The sequence below is a fragment of the Hirsutella rhossiliensis genome (genome assembly GCF_020360975.1).
Source record: "Hirsutella rhossiliensis strain HR02 chromosome Unknown scaffold00007, whole genome shotgun sequence".
In the NCBI taxonomy this organism is placed as follows: domain Eukaryota; kingdom Fungi; phylum Ascomycota; class Sordariomycetes; order Hypocreales; family Ophiocordycipitaceae; genus Hirsutella; species Hirsutella rhossiliensis.
Genome location: NW_025408673.1, coordinates 2,039,675 through 2,060,959, shown reverse-complemented (window position 1 = coordinate 2,060,959; position 21,285 = coordinate 2,039,675). Strand labels below are relative to the sequence as shown.

Genomic DNA, 21,285 nt, shown 5'->3' with positions numbered 1-21,285 from the left:
CAGCATCTGCCTCGCCCTTGGCCTGGAAGCCGTGGGAGACGAGGTTCAGATACTCCCACGCGATGCCTCGATAAGATTAGGGCAATAGACTTAGATATATGCAATTATAGACAAGCAGCAATTATTTTCTTTCCCGATATAAAAAGTAGACGACGCAGCGCAAAAGTTTAGCCGACTGCGGATAAAAAAGATAGGCAATTTGTCCTTCTTTCTAGGAGGCAAAGCAGTATTAGACGACGACAAGTAGAAACCGAGCATAAAGGCTGTATATGCCATAGTTCAATTCGCGTTGGCAACAAAACGGCTCGACATGGAACAGCGGGCAGACTCTTTGTGAACAGGCGAGAAGAAACTAGCATTCAATAGATGTACATTATGAGGATCAAACATCCATCAACGCTGACGACGGCCCATCGCAAGGCAGCAAGGCAGCAGCCGGGACGAGACTGCATGGGCGGCTAGGCCACGATTGCAAGTATCCGTGACTTGTATTCGCCGTCGGTGGTTGGCAGCAGCCCCCGGAGTCCCAGTCAGCCCTATGAGGCAGTAAATCACGGGATCTTAAGTGCATATGCATCGTCCCAGGCCTCTAAGTAAAGGGAAATCTTTTCAAAGAGAACTGGACCGTCTGAAACCTTCATTGCGCTTGTTATGTCAAGGTTGATGGTGACAATTTTAGTTTCATCTTATTTATAGTTTCTGGGGTGGCCAGCCAGGCGGCGGAAGAGGCTCAAGATCGTCCACCCCATTGGGTGATGAGCCAACAAGTCTCGGGAGCTGAGTGGAAAGGGATGATTGAGAAGTAGAAAACTTGCATATACAGTGAAGACGGATATAGATGTATGAAGTAGACACCTCGGGCCCTACCTGATGCGAGGACACGCTAGAGACGGTTTCCGATATAATTAAACTTGTCGTGCCAGGAAGCTGCAATATTGATTGAACCGCATCAAGAAATTTGATCCGAAAGATGTTCCTATCAACTGCTTCACGCAGGCATAGTCGGTTTTTTACAGGTTGAGCGCATCACGATGCTTATCGTCGGCTTCGGATTTCCACTCTCGGTCCTCCTTTCGGAATAGCCACCAAAATACTATGGTCGTGGTGAAGGCAAGCACTGCCATAAACTGTAAGCCACTGTCTGGGTCTATTCTCGAGGCCAGGCTGGTCACTACTTACATGCAATTGTCGCGAAGTTCCATGTGAGATAAGGATCTCTGTTGAGCGGGAGGAGGGCGTAAACGAGAAGAGAGGCCACGGCATTCGGAACTGCATTCATCGCCGACACGAACGTCTTCATGGAAGCCGGAGAGCGACTATAGGCGTACTCGAGCGCTGTTATGACGGCGCTAAATCGTGTGGAAGCGAATTTAGCTACATGTTCTCGTTCCCCAAGAGCAAGCAAGACGGGGTTATAGGGACGTTACTTACAATATCTCTGCCAGCGCCACGATAGTATATGGCGGCAGCTGCCACCACACGCTAATGTTGTTGGAGCGGTCCCCGGGATGATCAAAGTACGGGCCCGCACGGTAGATGAAAGCCTGCAACACGGCGGCATACACCATTCCGAGAGACGCCAGCAGGAAACCAAAGGTCATTCGCTTAATCGGTGTCGGCTCCCAGCCCTTCTTTCTCAACCAGGGGAAGCCGTAGTGATCCAGAACGGGCACGAAGACGGTGAGTGCGATCGGGTTCGCGTTGGTCATCAGGTCGTTGCTCAACCACGACGGCCTGCGCATCTGACTCGCTTGGGAGAGGAGGTTGTGGGAGCACTGGTTGAAGGCCAGCCAGAAAACGGCGAGCGGAGGGAGAATGCGCAGCGTATCCAAGGCACGTTTGAGATCCTCGACTGTCTGGTCGGCGACTCCACTACTATTGGCGCCGTACAAAGCCGTTTGGTAACTAGCCTTTGATCGATCCAAGAAGTGGCCGCATGCGAGACCGCCCGAGCGGCTTCTCTTGCGCTCGGCAAGCGAGATCCTGACAGACTTTACGCAGTCGCTCACAAGCCCCTGTTGGGGCTTGACCATCTTGAATGTTGATTTGCCTAACACAAGCACGGCTGTGCCGAGAGCCATGGAGCCCGTCGCGAAAAGGAAGACGACCGGGTACGTCGAGTAGATTTCGATGAAAGGCGTCGCAAGAGATCCGACCAATCCAATGGCGTTGATGTAAAGATAATACCAGTGGAAGATGTGTGAAACGTTCAGAGAAGAATCGTACACAATCTTCGTGGTACCACGTGGAGCCTGCTTGCGGCCAAGAAGGCAGCTGACAAGACGCCCTCGCAGTGTCGGGTTTGAGGGTGAGGCGACAGTCATGCCTGTCCCACGAGCCTGGTCCGCAGCAAATGCCGGTATGATGGAACTCACGCCTCCGGAACTAGCCGCCACGGCGGCCATGCCGACCACCAGACCTGCCAACGCACCCTCGACCGCAACTGACTGAACCGAGGTGCCTGCTATGAGGCCCCAGCCCGCAATGCCCGCGATAGACGAGGCAAGAATCACGCCATACTTTCCGGAGACACTATCACAGATGGCCGACGCCATGACAGGGGTCAGGTAGCTCAGAAAGAAGCTGCAATAATAACATCAGTCACTCAGTCTCGCCAAGCTGGTCAGCACGTCTCGGCAGCTTCGACTAACAAGTACTGATTCAAGGCCGTAGCCGCCACCTGTCCCTTCCCGAGCCGTCCGGGATGACCTGGGCTCCCGCTTCTTTGGATGTAGTTCTGGAAAGGCGTACTCCCACCATAAAATGCCATTCTCTCCAGAGATCCCATGACAATAACGATCCATCCCGCCCTAGTTATCGGGTAAGGAACCCTTTTAACATCCGGGCTGCCTGCGAGAGCATTGGGCGGCCGGTAGGAATCATCGTCGCCGGTGCCGGCCTCGGCATCATTTTCACGGTCTGACGAGTCTTCGGCGGAGAAGCCGGAACTCAGTTGCGGGGTGCTCACCTTTGCCGGACACTGAAGCTTGACCTGCGAAGCCCCGAGGTGATCGAGCTCGACCTCGACGGTTGTCATGCTGTTTTGCATACAATCTTGTGATGAGACGAGGAAGAAGACAGCGCGTCAAGAGGTGATTGGGCGTGGAGAGAGAAAAAACATGCACTTTGGGATGACAAGCAGCCGTCCCGCTAAATACATAGATGCTTCATCACATGAATAGACGGGTTTGAGTCATAGCGTGGCACTGCACCGACGACATCCCGATCGCTTACAGGTTAAAGCGGGTCTAGAAACCTCATCTTCATTTCTGTACAGCCCGGGTGCCAGGAAAGGAAAGTCCTCATCCGGGTGTACAAGTACACTGCACAGGAACACAAGGAGGAACGTCAAGGAGGTTAGGCCGTCATCCTTTAGTGCAGCCGGCGCGCGGGCGGGGATGCTGCAGCAGGGGGTCCTCGTGTTGGTGGTGGCCCCGCGGGCCGTCGGCCGAGTCGTCGTGTTCGGGCCGTCGCCGAATCGGCGGCGGTGGCCCCACTGAGCCACTGAGGGGATGGGTCAAAGAAAGATGGAAGCGGAGCCGATGTGTATCCCTGTACTCCGTACGAAAGTACAGATCGGCGGGATGAGCAGAAGGTATCAGCGTAATCGGCAGAATCGGCAAACCCAGCAGAATCAGCAGCATCAAATCATCGGCCCAACCAGACTTGGGTTCCCGACGCCTCGAAGTCCTGCTCGGTGCAATTCTTTGCCGGGCCAGAAGTACTAGCAGGTTTCTGAGTAATATATGACCGCCCACAGCTCGCGTTAGAGAGAGAGGTAATTAGCGCTGATCTCTGGCGTCTCAGACCCATACAACTTACAGGTACTTACTAATATGCAGAGACGGCGGCCTAGTCGGGCAGCATCAACCACCGACAGGATAATGTGAGCTTTACTTCGTACGCACCTCGCAGATCAAGACCAAGTAGGTTGACAGCGTGGAGGGGAAAACGAGAGCCGCGTTGGTAGATTCAAGAGGGGGGCTATTACTACCCTGCAGCTCTCGGTGCCTGTTTTCCCGATTTATACCAAGTACGCAATCCAGCTAGATTATTGGAGTTTTTTTTATAAAAAACAAAGGGGAGTAGTAATTACATCTTTAATCTACATACTACATAGTAATGATAGTGACACACAACGAAGAAAGCTACGAACCTTCCTCAATGCTGAAAGCGTTATGGGTATATTCAAAGCTAGTATGGGTTTTGAAGCGCAGCTGTAAAAACTGTAGTCGGCATTCAAGTGCCTAGTTGGGGCTATTATTTACGTTTTGAGCCAAAAGGAGCAATTCTTCCCCGTTTCCTCTCTAAGCTATTCGGCAAGTTCTCTTTGCGGGGACCATACCGACTCGAGCACATTACATGCGTGCTCAATGGACTCGTGCGTGGCGGTGAGCGAGATGCGGAAAGTGTCTCGCCACCCGAAAAGGCTCCCCGGCATGACAAGGACTCCCCTGCTGGCCAGCAGCAGACAGAACCCAATCTCGGAGTCGACCACTTCGGCGCTGGGGCTCGCATGGTGGAGGGGAATATGGATGCACACGTAAAACGTGCCCTGAGGCACCGTCACCCGGTATCCGGCATTCCGGGTGCGCCAGCAGAAGTAATCGCGCTTGCGCTCAAGCGCGCCGAGGTCGATCTGTATCTGCAACAGTGAGTCGAGGCAGTTCATGACGGTGACGCTGGGAAAGGCCCAGCCGCTGTTCTGCGCCACGGTCAGGGCCCGCCGCAGCACCTCGCGCTGCGGAGCGGGCATGATTTGGGGGATGGCGATGTATCCGAGTCTCTGACCGGGTGCCAGAAGCGTCTTGCCTGTCGTGTATACCGAGACTGAATAAGGGTAGAGTTGCGTGATGGAGGTAAAGCAGGCGTCGCTGTACAGGATACGTCGGTAGGCCTCGTCGCTGACGACGAAGATCGGCCTGTTCCTTTGCGTATTGACCTCTTGGAGCATCCGTGCAAGCCGCTCGAGCACAGGGCGTCCGTACACCTTGCCGGTGGGGTTGTTGGGAGTGTTGAGAAAGATGCATTTTGTGCGTGGGCCGATGGCACGTCGGATTGCCTCGACGTCGGGCTCCAGAGTTTCCTCGTTCACCGGCACGTATTTCACCTTGCCCTGTCGGTGCTGGATGATGACTGGGTAGTTGAAGTACACGGGCGAGAGTATAATAGCCTCATCTCCCTCGTCCAGGGCGACGAAGGCCAGGAGATCCAGTGCGGCCAAAGACCCGTCAGTTACGATGATGTCTTGTGGCGCATGTTCGACGCCCTGGGAACGGCTGAGTCTCTTTGCCAGTGCCTTGACATGTTCCGGCTTGGGTCGACTGTAGGCGTACCACGTCACTTCCTCTCCTGGGGCGGGGTGGGCTGCTTGCGAGAATAGCTCAACTAGTTGATCCATAACCGGCTCTTGCGGGTTTCCATATCGCATCTCAGAGCAATCTCGTTGGCTCAGCCCACGCCGGGCGAGGGTCATACTGACCAACTCGTCCCATTGCTTCCGGGGTAGGAGCCAGTCATCTTTGGTTGATCTTGAGCTGCAAACGTGGCCTCCCATCGCCTCTGCGTCTTGGTCCAACGGCTTCATCCCAGTGGCTCGAGAGAGGTCGGCAGAATCAAACACAGGGGCCCCGAAAGGTCCCGACAAACTTCCCGTGCTCTCGACCACTTCGTAATGCCCTCTAGCGGTGCTCAACTTGACTCTTGGCAAGCGAAGGTCTGACCACCCGTTGCCCAGGCCAAGCGAGCCTGAAGTGGACGTTGAGGAAGGCGGTACCATTTTGAAAAAAAAAACCGGATAATAGCTTGGGTATTCCAAGAGATAGTGAGATGAATCGATACCTGTAGTTGTGGTGCTACGAAGGCCCGGACAAGGTCGGTATTTGATATTTATGAAGCTACATCAGCCAATCCAGGTAGCTAGTAATCGGTCCTCTTCATAAGCTGACGGCATATTTCTTCAGCCATACGAGTATAATACGACGGAGTATGAAGTAGTTAAGTCCCTTGGAGTGTCCGAAGTTCCGAACCTGGGTCACAAGGCCCACAGTACGTAACTACCTCAAGACAACAACTTGTTGCGAGGGATGAGACCAGTGCGATGTATCTATCTGTACGAGGGGGAGCTAAAGATACTTCAACTATAGTGCATTCTACCAACTACCGCAAGTATCTCTTGTTGCGCGGCGTCGTTACTGGCTGTAATCCCTACCCTGTAAGCTAGGGGTGGCCTTCGGATACTCGAATGGAATAACACGCTCACGCTCTACCTGTTAGGTAATAATAAGGGGTAGTACAGTACAGTACTATTGACACTTATATAATTCTCTACTTGCACTCCCGCCTCATTGGTAATATACATACCGACGTCAGCTCACCCTGCCTTATTCGCCTGAGTCCAGTAAGTAGCAGTACCACCTAAATACCCTCACCTGCCTCCACAGATGCACATGCAATGTATCCCTCTCGACTGCATGAAATAACGCGGCTTTAGGGCTTTCGTGAGATATGCACATAATGTGGCCTGTCGATTGATCCGGCCCCTTTAGCCCCTAAAGCTGCGTAGTGTTACGGGGTCAGCACTGTTAGCACAGGTGCTGGGCGTAATTGATGTAAATTGAGCTACAAAGAGTGTAAAGGGGAGACGTGTCTACATCGCTCCCTTTAGGAGTCGTGTCCGTGGCGCTCGCACGTGACTAGTCTGGCCATGCCAGATCTACACATCGGGGCGTAGCCCTTACATTAGCCCCTACTCCTCTCTGGCGCTGGTGCCCTTTTTCCTGTTCCTGGTCCCCTACAACGATCGTAGGGCCGTCGTCTATAGGGTCTGGTGCCGTTACTATCGACGGGGCGTCGCCATTAGTCCTAGCCCGTAGTGGTCCGCGTATTCTCTTGCCCTGTATCTGCAGCTGTGGTTGTATTCCTTCGACTTGCCCCTGGATTTGGGCCGGCTGTGCTTCCGTTGCCACTCGTCGGTGCTGGTATGGTCCATCGTTTTCGAGAGCCGGGCCGTATCTCTGTTCGTACTTATCCAAGGCCGCTGTCTGTTGCATATTGTCTAAAGAGGTCCAGGTCGGGTCTTGCCAACCTTGCCAGCGTACAAGGACTTCCGCCTACGGCCGCGGCCGGTTCTCTTCCACCTAGCGCATAGTATTTCCTCTACTACTTGGTGAGCCTCCCGTCTACTTGGATAGATGGGGTTGAGCGTCTGTGCGTTGCTGACCAGGCATTGGGTCCGTCCCCGCTCTCCGGAGTTGGTCGACGTGGAACCTATTATAGCAGCCCTCGGGAGGGCTGCTAGTTCAACCGTGTACGGGTCGAGTACCTTGCTTATCGTATACTTAGCGTGCAGCCAGTCGAACTTCTTCTTAGGTCGCTCTGACGCGTAGTTCCGTAAGTCAAGCCAAACCTTATCGCCTACTTCGAAGCGTTCTGCCGCGTTCCGTCGTCTGTTAGCGAAGCGTTCTTGTTGCTGCGTAGCTGTCGCCATTGATGCTTGGCAGAGGTCCGTAATCTGTTGTAGTTTGGTAACAAATTTCTTTGCCCTGGTTTCTGGCGAATGCTGAGGATACTCTTCCGCATATGCTTCCGTAACGAGGGGAACTGGTGACTTCGGCTCATAGCCGTGTATAGCGAAGAATGGGGACATCCCTATAGAGGTATTGACCCGACCGTTTAACGCCATCTGAGCCGCGGGAACCCACTTATCCCAGTCGTTCTGGTTCTGGTTAATCACGGCGCGGAGGTATGCCTGTACTTCTTGGTTCATCCTCTCAGGGCCTCCGTCGGTTTGGGGGTGGTACGCCGTGCTTAGCTGCTGGTCGATCCCCAGTAACTTGCACATGTGCCTCCAAAAGCGGCCTACCCAATTCGAGCCCTATCGCTCGTTATAGCGTCGGGCCACCAGTGGTAGCGGGCGAAGCACCATAGAAAACGCTCTGCACATGCTTCCGCTTCCATCGTTGGCATCGGTTCGAGTATAACTTCCTTACTTAGCCGGTCCTTGATAACCCAGAGGCAGCGGTTACCGTTCGCAAGGGGAGGTCCGTAATAAAGTCCATCTGTATCTGGCGGAAAAAGCGGTCCGGTACGGGTAGCGGTCTAAGTAGACCTTTTATGCTCGCGCCATATCTTCGTACGGCCGCAGACATCGCAGTTACGCAAGAAACGTCGGATATGCTGTTGCATTAGCGGCCAGTAGAAGTCCCTGGATACGGCTTCTATCGTCCCTTCCGTCCCGGGTGGCCTACTACATGGGAGTCATGAACCTTCTGGATTAAGGAGCCCCGTAATTCGTTTAGCGACTCCTGCTCTAGCGGTGCTGCCTTGGCTGCTGCTTCTGTCGTGATCGGTGCGCCTGGCACCCATAAGCGGCCACGTAGTCGTAGGTGCCCCCGAGGATCAATAAAGCACTCGGCGACTTGTACCTTCAGCTTAAGCTTGGGGTCGAGGGACCGAGATCCGTTTCGTACCGCGTTATAAACGCTTGTAAAGACTGGATCCTGGTTTGCCGTTTGCTGCCATAATTGTTGTAGCTCTGGGTCGTGGAAAACCGTGTGTTCTTCTTCGCCTTCTCCCGCTTGAGTCGACGTTACTCCGACGTAGGTACGTAGGGCTGCTTCTGGAATAAGCTGCATATCTCGTGCTTCGTGATCCGCTTCGTTTGGTCGGTCCTGTTCGCGGCGAGAGCGCGTCTGGCACCACTGCTTCCCGTCCCGGACGGTACTGGAGCTGGAAGTTAAAACGCGAGAGATATTCAGCCCAACGTGCCTGCCTTTCCGAGAGCTGTTGGCGCGTCATGAAATACTCGAGGTTCTTATGGTCGGTAAGGATAACGAAGTTATCACAGCTTCGTAGCTCGGCTGACCATTGTTCGAGACAACGAATAATAGCGAGCATTTCCTTATCATGGATTGGGTAGTTGCGCTCAGCCGGTGATAGCTTCTGCGAGTGGAACGCTACTGGCTTGCGTTGTCCGTCGACTTCCTGCGTAAGTGTGCCCCAAGCGCCCAGCCGCTACAGTCTGCTTCTACGAAGGTTGGCCTCTCGAAATCCCATTGAGTAAGAATAGGGCGTTCGTAAATAGCGTCTTTAGTGTCTGGAACGCCATATCGTGCTCGTCCGTCCACTTGAACTTAGTCCCCTTCCTGTTAGTGCTGTTAGGGTGCAGTTATTTCCGAGGCTTGCGGTATAAATATCCGGTAGTAGTTAACGAATCCTAGAAAACTGCGCACCCCTTCTGGGTAACGGGGACTGCCCACTCGACTATTGCTCGTATCTTGTCGGGATCTGCCTGAATGCCAATTCCTGCGTGAATAATGAATCCTAGGTACTTAATCCGCTTGACTCCAAATTCGCATTTCTCCGGGTCTAGGTGTAGTCCATGCTCGGCGAGGCGTTCTAAAACTAACCGTACCTTCCGGAAATGGTCTTCTCTGCTCCCGCTCGAATAGATAAGTATATCGTCCATATAAGCAGAGGCGAACTCGTCGAGGTAGTCTCGTAGGATACCGTTAATATACCGCTGGAAGGTTGCTGGCGCGCCACTTAGCCCGAACGGGGTAACCATCCATTCGAAGAGACCGTACCGGGTGCGGAACGCTGTCTTCCACTCGTCTCCTTCTGCAACCCGTACTTTATGGAACGCTTGTACCACGTCGACCTTAGTGAACCACTTCGCATCTTTTAGGTTGCGAAGTGTGTCCCCTATTAGAGGAAGGGGGTAACGGTCCGACTTAGTGATTGCGTTCAACGCTCTGTAGTCACAACAGAATCGCAGCCCGCCACCTGGTTTCCTCACAAACAGGACTGGAGCTGCTGCTTCTGAACTGCTTGCACGGATAAATCCTTTATCCACTAGGTCTCGTAGAGTCTTCTTAAGAACCAGGAGTTCCTCTCGTGACATACCGTATAGTGCTCCATACGGTAGTGGTAACTGCTGGCCATTCGGGTCCTCCTTGATTCTGATTTCGTGGTCTATGCCTGGCTTATGAGGATTCAGCTTATCAGCTTCCTTCTTCATAAATAGAGGCAGTAAATCGTGGAACCGCTGGGGTATCGTTCGGCGTAGCTCTGCTTCTGACATGGGTTTCTTTGGTGATAACGCCCTTTCGATATCCTTCATGCTGATAGCGAAAATCGCCGTGGCAGCTGCCTCTCTTCCTTCCTGCTTGCGGATCCTTTCAAAGTAACCCACAAAGGTACTGGCTAGTACGTGCTTTGCTTCTTCGAACTCCTTGGCTTTCGCAGAATATTCTCCTTCCCCGAGGTGATCTACCCAGTCTTGTGTAGGTTCATGCCATAGTCGTTTCTCGTGGGGCACTGAGTACGACTTTGTGTGGCATAACCAGGGTTTTCCTAGGATTAGGGGGAATTCCAATCGGGGCACCACGTAGGCACAGATCGTCTGTATGTGGCCGTTGACCTCCATTGATAGCCATACGAGGCCCCTAATCGTTGCTCCTTCCATTGCCCCTGATGCTCCTGTAATAGCTCGCGGTGCTATTTCCACTATAGGAACTTCCAACTTTTCGACGACTTCTTCGTCAACCGCGGCGTAGCACTGGCATCCCTCGTCTACGAGTGAGGAGAAGAGATTGGTCCTATTGATAATGCTTCGAATTATTGTAGGACCAACTTCCATTTTTCCTGAGAACTTCTCTTCTTTGCCACTGCTCCGTTCTTTGGCCTCGAGACCCGTCTTTGTTTCGAGGCTACGCATTTCCGAGAGGGATGGGGTCTCGCTAAGTCCTGACTCTTCCTCACTAGAGTCGTTACCATCATCTTCCAGCAAGGGCATGATCCTAGCGGTGCGGACTTTTACATCCCTCGACCGGCTAGGGTCCTGTCCTGGCGAGTAGGGGCAAGCGGCAATGAAATGGGTGTTGTCGCCGCAGCGGAGACAACGACCCTCGTCACGGCGTTTATTCCGTTCGTCCTCGGATACCCACCTCGCCCGTTGCTTCCGTCCTGACCTAGGCTGGAAGCGAACCGTCTTGCTCGTTCCACTTGACCCTGGCCGTTCGCCCGTCCTCTCTGACCCTGCCCTGAGTGCGTGTAACCGTCATTATTACGTCGCCGTCATGGTCGCGTGCGTCACGTGCGTTCTGCTCGGCGGGTAACGTTGCTGACGGTGCCGGGGTGTTGTCGTTACCGGCGACCTGGATGTTGCCGATGCCTGATGCCTGCCCTTGGTCACGTTGCCCGCGGGAGCCCTGCCTCTGCAACGCCTTAAACTTCGCGGTGTGCTCGAACGCCCAAGCAATCGGGTGTAGACGTTGGATGTACTCGTTGTAGTCCTTCGGCATGATAACCGGGACTAGTTGCTCACGGAGAGCAGGAGAGATCGAGTTCCGTAGCCATGCGAGCTTGGAAGCATTATCCCAGCTCGCGCCGCCCGCTTTGGTCAATGTTTCCTCGAATTCAGGAGGAACTTCCCAAACTCTTGGCTGTCTCGTTGAATGAGGGTGCGCAGCCTGTCCTGCGCCCTCTCTGTCTGCTGCACGCTGCCGAACGTCTGGGCTAGGTGCGAGAAGAATTTCCGGGGGTCTGGGTTGCCCTTCGCGCTCTCTTGCCTCCAAAAACCCTCGACTCTCCTCATCATCTGATCCGGCAAGGTCTGCAGGATCTCGTACCACACGACGTTGTTATTGCCGTTTAGGCCCTCCTCTTCGTCGGTATTGTACTTAAATACCAGACGGTCGAGGTAGAAGTGGAAGGACTCGGGTTGACCGTTCCACTTCGGCCAAGTCATCGGCTTGCGCTTCTTGCCACGGTCCATTTCCTGGGCTGCTTCCGGCCTCGGTTCGACGGGTAAGATCGCCGGGGTACTGAGCACCCCCGGGCTGGGTGTCAACGGTGGCGCTGCTAGGCCTAGCCCGGTGAACATCTTCCGCAGTTCTTCGTCTCCGCGATCCCAGATAAGATCTGCAAGAGCTCTTGCTCCTTCCCTCCATCGGCTCGTTGCGCCGCCGGTCGCGGTGCCCTGCATAACTACTATTGTCCTCCATCTTGTTCGTCCGTCTCGTCGTCCGATCGATCGTCCGTCTCGTCGTTTAGCCTATCGCCTGTCTTGCTGTCTGTCCTGCTGACTGTCCTGCTGTCTGTCCTGCTGTCTGTCCTGCTGTCTGTCCTGCTGTCTGTCCTGCTGTCTGTCCTTCTGTCTGTCCTGTCTTTTGTTAACTGGTAGCTCAATATGTTACGGGTCAGCACTGTTAGCACAGGTGCTGGGCGTAATTGATGTAAATTGAGCTACAAAGAGTGTAAAGGGGAGACGTGTCTACATCGCTCCCTTTAGGAGTCGTGTCCGTGGCGCTCGCACGTGACTAGTCTGGCCATGCCAGATCTACACATCGGGGCGTAGCCCCTTACATTACATCGGGGCGTAGCCCCTTACACGTAGCCGGGTGCGGCCACCCTAATGGCTTCCCTCTCAACCTCTCTAACGCCTGAGAAAGACAGCAAGCAGCCTTAATGAAGCTATAGGTATATTACCCCTCTATATCCCTCTTAATTCCCTTCTCCTTATACTTTCCTAGCCTATCGATCTCTGTTGTAACGCTGTGAGAAACCGTGGGCTGTATTCCTAAGTTCGTTAACTTCATTCTGCAAGAGGTGCCGCTCAACGCTTGTCTTGAGCCGCCTCACGCTAGCCTGCCGTGGATTAGGCAGCGAGCTCGGCTGCTGACCCGGCCGCTGACCCGGCCGCTGACCCGGCTCCACCGTCAAGGCCCAGCAACGCCCGCATAGAGACCCAACCATCACAGAAACGGTTCCATTCCTGAAGTGGCGGTGTATCCCTGTTTAGCCCTGTTCTACCTCTATAAGCTTGAGCCGCAGACTGAGCAGTCTGACACTATTTTATCACCGACGGCGGAAAGGGCGCAAGACTAAGACAAAAAGAGAACCTATTACTCATATACTTTCCGGTGCCTCTTATTAGCATACCGCCCCTTCTCAGACAATACTTACTGTTCTTTGTGTCTTTGGAGCCTTGGGATGGCGTGCAGTTATTTTATGTCCAGGACAACGTCGCCCTCATTTTAAATTGGTATACTGCCCTTTCCCTGAATTAATCGGCCTCTATTTAGCCCCGTAATCGGGTTTAAAGAATGTTGGGTTAGGGATATAGATCTTGCCTCAAGCGGGGTTACCCAGAACTTTTGTTAACCAACTACTTCGTATAAACCGCCGAGAAAGGAAGCTGCAAAGAGCACGGCTTCAGGCTAGCCATGGCCCACCTGGGGGGGTTATTGACCTAAACCGTTGTTATTTAGCTGCTTACTTGCTGGAGAACTCCAAACGCAAGTCAGCCAGAAGACGTACATTGTCGGAGACGATAATGGTATAATTTTGAACTTGGTCCGTATACTGTGCACCTGGACACGGTGACAGGGGAACACGTGTAAATAAACTGACGGGGGCTGTCTGGGCAAGGACCGAAACAACCCGTGATGTGTTGGATCATACATATAACCTGGCGAACACATTTCCGCCTTCAACCTAACTTATTGGCAGACCCCTTTGTATTATTTTCTTCTACCTAATCCCAATTTCTACTGTATCTTCACCTCTTTGCACTATCTGTACTGCGACGCAATGGGTCTCCTAGCGTACGAAGAGCCTGCTAGGCGGCTGGAGCAACTTCTTTACTGGCGTGCAGCCGAGCAGCCAGATGCCCCAGCCATTGAGGACCAGGGAGATGTTGTTGATTACAAAACGGCTCTGTACCGTGCCAAAACGATTGCCAATGCGCTTTTCAGAGCCGCGTCTGAGAATGACGTACCATTACACCAAAATCCAACGGTGGGACTCTGTATCCAAAGAGGATCGAGCGCCATTGTTGCTCTCTTGGGCATCCTAGTAGCCGGCTGCTGCTATGTTCCTCTCACTTTAGACGCCGGGACCGAGAGGCTAGCGAGGACTTTCGAGATATCCGGCGTCCAGATCGTCCTCACCGACGATGCCTCTTCTCAGGCTCTAAGCGACAAGCTAGATGATGCCGAAACCGGCACTAAGCCATTGCTGCTCAGCGTGCAAACACTTCTTGCCAGTCACACAGACCGTGGCACAACAGACGTCAGGCTGCCCTCAACACCGTTAGAGAACAGCGCGGCCTACACGCTCTTTTCGTCCGGTACCACCGGGAAACCAAAGGGCATTACCATGTCTCATTCCTCAGTGCTCCATTACCTGGATGCAAGCAGGCGCACCTTTAAAACCAACAGCCTCGATCGCTGGCTCCACGCAGCCCCCTACACCTTCGACGTCAGCCTCGAGGAGCTCTTCGTGCCGCTCAGCGCCGGCGCTTGCATCGTCTGCCAGCCTCAGAGGGGCCTCGACTCGCTCACTGGCTACCTCGAGTTTATCACCACCTCGCGAATCACAGCCGTGTCAATGCCCACGGCCTTCTGGCACCGTTTGTCGCCGCATCTCGTTGACAGTGGCGAAAGCCTGCCTAGCACTCTCCGCCTCGTGGTCATCGGGGGGGAAGCTGCACGTACCGATGCATACCGGCATTGGGCTTCTGCTGTGAAAGGCAGTGTCGAGCTTGTCAACGCCTATGGGCCCACGGAATCCTGCATCTCAGCGACATTTGGGACACGCTTCGACCTCAGTGACACGACGTTGAACATTGGAAGGCCCTTACCGGGGATGAAAGCCTATGTTGCCGAGCATGACTCCAACGTGCTCGTGCCTGATGGTCAAGTCGGGCGTTTGCTGCTTGCCGGGCCTCAGCTGGCTGTTGGCTACCTAAGCGATCAAACGCTCACGGCGACCAAGTTCGTCCCCAACCCGTTCGAGGAATGGGTGATGCCTGGCTACGAGCGTGTCTACAACACGGGGGACCTTGTGGTCCGAAAACCGACAGGTGAGCTTGGCTTCTGCGGTCGGGTCGATTTGCAGCTCCAGGTCCGGGGTCAGAGAGTCGAGGCCGAGGGCGTGGAGTCGGTTCTAGCGGGCTGCGCATCTGTCATGGAAGCCTCCATTATCGTAGTGGAGGACCAGGGATCCGAGGCCATGGTCGCATTTCTCGTCGCGCGCGAGGGCCACCCTGAAGAGACCGTTTTGTCCGATGCCGAGAAGAGCTGCGCCATCCATCTGATAGCTTTTGAGAAGCCTTCGCACTTTGTATTGCTGGAAAAGCTGCCGCTCAACTCAAGCGGCAAAGTAGACAAGAAGGCCTTGGCTGTCGAGTGGTGTGAACGGAGACCCAAGGCTGCCAATGCATCAGTTTCACCAGTCATCACCGATACAGAGAAGTCGCTGGCCGATTTATGGCGGCAGACGCTTTCTCTCGAGCCATCAGTTCAGCTTGGGAGGGAAAGTAACCTCGCTAGGCTCGGCGGCCATTCTTTGACCATGGTCACGTTGACGAGCAAAATATACAACCGATTCAATGTCAGGGTCACTGTGCCCGAGCTTCTACGGCACCAGCAGCTGTCGGACATGGCCGTCTTATTGGAAAGTAGGCCAGCCAGCTTTGCGGGCAAGCCATCAGCCACCCCCGATGCCGACGAGGTCTTTGACCTAACACCGAGCCAGGAGCAGCTGTATCTGGCTCAGAGCAAAGAGCCCGACTCCCCATTTTTCAACGACGGCGTGGCGATCGAGATTCAGGGATCTTATGACTCGCAGCTTCTCGAGGCCGCCATTAGGCGCATTGTGAGGCGGCATGAAGCCCTTCGATGCGTGCTCGTCGGTGCTGGAAGCGCTGGTAAGGTGAAACAACGCATTCTCCCGCTCAGCGGTTCGCTGTGGGAGAGTATCTGGAATCATCAAGTGGTTCGCCCAGATAATCTCAAGCGGGTCAGCGCCGACTTGTTTAGTATTCCTCTAGACCTCTTCTCTGGGCCCTTGCTCAAGATCCATCTACTAGAAGCCGAGAATCCCGAAGGGATGCCGGATGCAAGAATATCGGTCCTGATCGTACAGGCGCATCACATTTGCTGGGACGGTTTCTCCGACGGCATCTTTCTCGAGGAGCTCAACACCTTGTACCAAGACCCCGTTGCTGCTTTAGAATCCATTGTCCCCGTCGTGGCCACGCTCGACTTACAGTCCATACCGGCCGAAGCCTCCATTACGGAACTGAGCGATTACCTCCGCAATGTGCCCGAGTCCGTCGGCCTGCCCACCGACCTGGCGCCTCCGCAGAAGAAAAGCTACAGCCGAGGCGGCGTTCTGCGATTTGAGCTGCCTGCTACCCTGATGCGTCAAGCTCTTGCATCGGCTGGTCGTAACATCACGCCAACATCGCTGTTGCTTACCGTGTACGCAGCTGTGCTTCGACGTTTCGCCGGTGGTCAGAGCGACCTCGCCCTGGGAGTACCCATGGCCAACAGAGTGACGGCCGAAACTGCAGCGTGTATAGGCTTCTTCGTCAACATGCTGCCTCTCCGAGTCCAAGCCGAGGAGGAGCATCGGCTGTCTGACCTTCTCGACATGGTCGAGGCCGGACTGGGTACACTGCGCAGAAACCAGCATGTGCTCCTGGCTGATGTATATCGTCGACAGCAGAGCTCAAGCTCCACACACGAAAGATTGCTCAGGTTCTGCTTCTCCTTCCAGGACGCCCCTGAGGGAAAATTGGCCGACGCCTGCGCCTTCAAGCGGTGGCCGCTCCACAACGGCGCCGCACGCGCCGACTTGACTTGCTTTACCGAGCTCTGCGTTGATGGATCCATCTCGGGCGAGCTCGAGTACGATGCAGACCTCTTCGACCGCGAAACGATAGCTTCCATTTCAGATTGCATGAGTTGCGTATTACAGCGCATCGCTTCACATCGGGCATGGGAGATCCCTGTTGGACAACTGACCTTGGTCGAGACGCAGCCAAAAGATCTGCTGGCCATAGGAGACAAAACTCGCAAGCACCCAGAAGATCTAGGTGCATACCTTCTTCGGGCTGTTGATACTTGTAGGCAGAACAACGTTGCGATAGTCGACGAGGTCTCGAACTGCTGCATCACATATGAAGAGCTATCACGGATGGCAAGACATCTAGCTCACCAGATTCATCTCACAGCTTCACGGCCGGGCGCAGTTCTACTGCTTCTCCGAAGATCATGGGAGGTTCCCGTCTCCCAGATCGCCTCCGCTCTGGCTGACCGACCTTGGATATGCTGCGACGTGAATCAGCCCCGCGAAAGAGTCATGCGCATAATCGACGACGCAAAACCGGGCTGTATCATCACGCAAAGCGGCATTGACGCCGATCTCCCATCCCTTTCCACCCACGGCGTTCCTATCATCTACCCCGTGGAGCTTTTCAACGGCCCACGGGACGCTGCTTGGGATATTCCCCAGACGTCTCGGGAACCCAGCTTGGCCTATGTCATCTACACCAGCGGAACGACTGGGACGCCGAAAGGAGTGGCCATCGAGCAGCAGAGCCTCATCCAGTTCCTCGATCATATCCGGTCGTGGACAGCGCGACCTGGGGGCCCGACGGTATTCAACAGCATTCTCACCTCGAATACGGCGTTTGACGGGTCCTTGTCCCAGATGTACTCGGCGCTCACAACCGGCGGAAGGCTCATCCTTGCCAAGCACGGGGGCGAGCAGGATGGAGAGTACATCGCCGCAACGCTGAGCAAGCATGAGATCAACTACCTCTGCACCACCACGGCCGCGATCCGCTTGTGGATGAGCCAGGCCTCACAGTCACATCCCGAATTCTTCGGGCCTCGCTTCCGCTGCCTTCTCCTCGGCGGGGATGAGCTGCCTCCTGCATTCTTGTCGCTCATATACGCGCGGTCGAGCTGCCCCGAAAAGGTCGAGGTGAAGAACGTGTATGGCCCTACCGAAGGCACCATTTTCTCGTCATATGGGGATTACAGGGCGTCCGACCTGAGCTGGCTGACTGGCAGACGTCGGAGCCCCATCGACACGACGCTACCAAGCGCGGCCATCTCGATTGTCGGTCCAGACTTGCGAGACCTCCCCAGGGGCGCTGTGGGTGAGATAGTCATCTGGGGATCCTGTCTAGCCAGAGAGTATCTCAGCCTGCCCGAACTGAACGCGGCCAAGTTCATCTCCCGCGAAAAACTGCGCGGGTGGAGGACGGGTGATCTCGGGAGGTGGACGGGCTCAGGCAGTGGCGCTTTTGAGGTCCTGGGGAGGTCGGACTCGATGCGCAAGGTCCTGGGCGGGTTTCGTGTCGACTTGGACGAAGTCGGACTGGCCGTGGCTAGTCATCCAGAAGTCCGAGAAGCCCACGTCTCGGCCGTGGACGAAGAGGATGGAGCGGGCGCAAAGCAAACCAAGGTGGTGGCCCATGTCGTTTTGCACCGGCAGTGGCGTGAACAGCAAGACCTCGAGACGGTTTCCAACTGGCGAACCATGTTCACCGATGTCAACCATAGCCTGGAGGAATACGATGACGAGGGGATCGATCTGGGGTTCGACTACCGGGGCTGGGCTTCGAGCTTCGACCGGAGCACTATTCCGAAGGAGGACATGGAGGAGTGGGTAAACTGTACCGTGGAGCGGATCCTCGACCTGGACTGCTTCCGGGGAGGACAGAAACCGCGGGTTGCCGAGATAGGCTGCGGCACAGGCATGATCTTGTTCCGCCTCGCAGACAAGGTCAGCAGCTATTACGGCACAGACCTGGCCGAGTCCACGGTGGCCCAGGTGCAGCAACATGCCGGGACCTTGGGGCACCACCACATCCGGACACAGGCACTCCCAGCGCATGAGTTCGACAGCCTGCTGTCCGAGGGCGAGCAATTCGACCTCATCATATGCAACTCGGTGGCCCAGTACTTTCCATCTCTCGAGTATCTCGACCAGGTGCTCCGGCGAGCCCGCAACAGGCAGGCCCCGTCGGGGTTGCTCTTCATGGGCGATATACGTCACGAGGGACTCAAGATACACCATGCCGTCACGTCGGCGTTTTCCAGGGGCGCCAGAACAGCCGCAGCACTGCAGGTGTCCGCAGCCGACATCCTGGACAAAGATAAAGAGCTTCAGGTTGACCCTTCCTTCTTTGTAGACCGGTGTGGTGCAGTCAATCGGCTCTTCGAAGGGCGTGCAAGGATCGAGTGGAGGAGAGGATCGGCCCCAACGGAGATGACGCTATTCCGGTAAAGCTTGCTCCTCATCCCCCAACTGAACACGTTAAAAGGCCCGAGCTGACTTGGGCTGACTTTTTAGGTACGATGCGGTGCTCATGATGGTCGAGGAAGCTGAAGAAGACGAGACGCGACTAGAACGGTCTGTCTCGTGGGGGCAGGGGCAGCAGCATCGACTCTCTGATATGCACACTCTTCTTCCATCCGACACCGACATCATGATTTTCCAAGACGTCCCGAACAAGCGGCTTCAGGTATCGGAGCACCTGAGACGTTTTCTTGATCCCACGTCAGCGACTGCCGGCCATGATGCTGTCTCGGCCGTGCTAGAGTCTGGCGCAACGCGGACAGGCTGGGATCCAGAGGTCTTGGTTTCTCAAGTGCAAGCGACGGGGTACGACGCCTTGATTGTGCCCTCGCCAAAGACGCCTGTGGCTTTTGACTTGGTTGTCTTTCGGCCGTCGTCGTTGTTCCGGAGCGCCGCGACAAGCTGGGCCTTCACACACCTCTCCGAGTTTAATGCTTGCTCCAACACTACTCAACAGCCTTTATGTAGTCGAGCAGATATGTCGCAGCTAACCCGGAGGTCAATCTTCATGCATCTATTCCACAAGATGCCTCGCTATGTAAGTCGTTGACTTATATCCTGCTTCTTTCTCCCATATTGTCATCATCGTCGTCTTCGTCAAGACGTGGCTAATGCATCCGTGGCAGATGATACCACACTATATGATATCCGTCGACGGCCTCCCCCTCGCAGGAACTGGCAAGGTCAATGCCAAGCTCCTCCCAGCACCACGGCCTGGTGACCTGCTAAGCGGGGCCGCATCACCTCAACATCACCAACAAGAAAGCGGACACTCTGAGGACCCCGACAGCAAGCCCGGTGCGGCTATAGTTCCCAGCGATATCCTCCCACTGGCCCGCGACATCGCAGGCATCTTCACCGAAGTCCTCGGCCGCCCCTGCTCTGTGCACGACGACTTCTTCTTCAGCGGGGGCCACTCCATTCTCGCAGCGCGCGCGGTCCAGATGATGCGTACCCGCTTATGGGGGGGAGGCCTGGCGGTGCCCTTCACAGCCGTCCTGGCCCATCCGACGCCAACGGCGCTGGCCGCGCGCCTGGCCGACATGCGCCGTTGGCAAGACCAAACCGGCGACCTGCCCGCGCCCTTGGTGCTGCTCCGGCCTGCTGCTACTATTGCATACTCGGGGAAGGAGGGGGGGAATGAGAGGGATGAAGAGAACCAGGGTATGATGATGGACATCGTCGTCATGCATCCCATCGGGGGCGGCTTGATGCCCATGGCAGAATTTGCCGATGCCCTGGGCGCGCGGCTCCGGGGGGCGGCCCGGATCGTTGGGTTACCGTGGACTAGTAGTGGTCGCGAACTCGCCACCACGAGGAGGGAAGAAGAAGAAGAAGAAGAGGCTTCCTCCCCCCTGACGGTGGAGGCCCTCGCGATGAGGTATGCCGACATCTTGGCCGACTTCATCAGTGCCCGCAGCAGAACGGGTCGTGACTCCAAGCAGCCGCTGTACTTGCTGGGATGGAGCTTTGGAGGCACCTTGGCCTACGAGACGGGCAAGCGCATACAGTCTATGGTGGTGGAGCAAGGCCAGGAGGAAGAAACCAGTGTGCGGGTCATCCTGCTCGACGCCCCGACTCTCGACGCCGCGGTGCGTGAAATCGACCCCTGCGCCCTGGTGGCCGAGAATTACGCCGAGCATATTATCGATTATGTCGCGGAGCGCACCCGCAGCAGCAGCGCCAACATGTCAGCGTCTGAGAAGAAGAAGAAGAACAAGTCGACGGCTCAGAGCCAGACCCAGAGCGACCAGGTCCAGATCTTGACTCAGCTACTCATGGACAGTCGGTTCGACGAGTACACGGACCTGGTGGCCCTTCCGCCTCTGGTCCGGAAATGCTACGATAAGTCCCGCGGCATCCCGTCCTGGATCGCGGACGCGGACCTCGTCGAGTCGTCGCTTGGGTTGCAGGGGAGTTTACAGGCGCTCTGTGGCAGTAGCTACAGAAGGCAGCGAGGAGGGGATGGCAAAAGCGAGAAGGATAACGGAACTACTTTAATTATGGCGGATGGTGATGATATGAGGCCAAGGTTGGGGGTTATGCTGGTGCAGGCCAGCCACGGTCTAGGCGCTCGGCTGCCCGATGCCGATCTGGGTTGGGGAGCCGAGCTTCGGCTCC

At 55.3% G+C, this 21,285-nt stretch overlaps 4 protein-coding genes across 4 annotated transcripts; 1 reads left to right on the top strand and 3 right to left on the bottom strand.

The window, feature by feature from the left end:
• Positions 1 to 1,010: 1,010 nt before the first annotated feature.
• Positions 1,011 to 3,037, bottom strand: HRG_06954 (POT family domain-containing protein; the record flags this gene model as incomplete). Its single annotated transcript, XM_044865425.1, has 6 exons — positions 1,011 to 1,117; positions 1,180 to 1,349; positions 1,432 to 2,231; positions 2,280 to 2,339; positions 2,391 to 2,583; positions 2,652 to 3,037. 6 exons carry the CDS (start codon positions 3,035 to 3,037, stop codon positions 1,011 to 1,013), a joined length of 1,716 nt encoding a protein of 571 aa, XP_044719387.1.
• Positions 3,038 to 4,312: 1,275 nt separating this feature from the next.
• On the bottom strand, positions 4,313 to 5,431 carry HRG_06953 (aminotransferase class I and II domain-containing protein; the record flags this gene model as incomplete). The annotated part of the gene is made up of 1 exon (XM_044865424.1): positions 4,313 to 5,431. One exon carries the CDS (start codon positions 5,429 to 5,431, stop codon positions 4,313 to 4,315), a length of 1,119 nt encoding a protein of 372 aa, XP_044719386.1.
• A 1,317-nt stretch (positions 5,432 to 6,748) lies between these two features.
• On the bottom strand, positions 6,749 to 7,843 carry HRG_06952 (uncharacterized protein; the record flags this gene model as incomplete). Its single annotated transcript, XM_044865423.1, has 3 exons — positions 6,749 to 6,793; positions 6,840 to 7,078; positions 7,186 to 7,843. The coding sequence occupies 3 exons, from the start codon at positions 7,841 to 7,843 to the stop codon at positions 6,749 to 6,751; spliced, it is 942 nt and encodes a 313-aa protein (XP_044719385.1).
• A 5,753-nt stretch (positions 7,844 to 13,596) lies between these two features.
• On the top strand, positions 13,597 to 21,234 carry HRG_06951 (AMP-binding enzyme domain-containing protein; the record flags this gene model as incomplete). Its single annotated transcript, XM_044865422.1, has 4 exons — positions 13,597 to 19,088; positions 19,159 to 19,702; positions 19,791 to 21,070; positions 21,219 to 21,234. The coding sequence occupies 4 exons, from the start codon at positions 13,597 to 13,599 to the stop codon at positions 21,232 to 21,234; spliced, it is 7,332 nt and encodes a 2,443-aa protein (XP_044719384.1).
• Between the last annotated feature and the right edge of the window lie 51 nt (positions 21,235 to 21,285).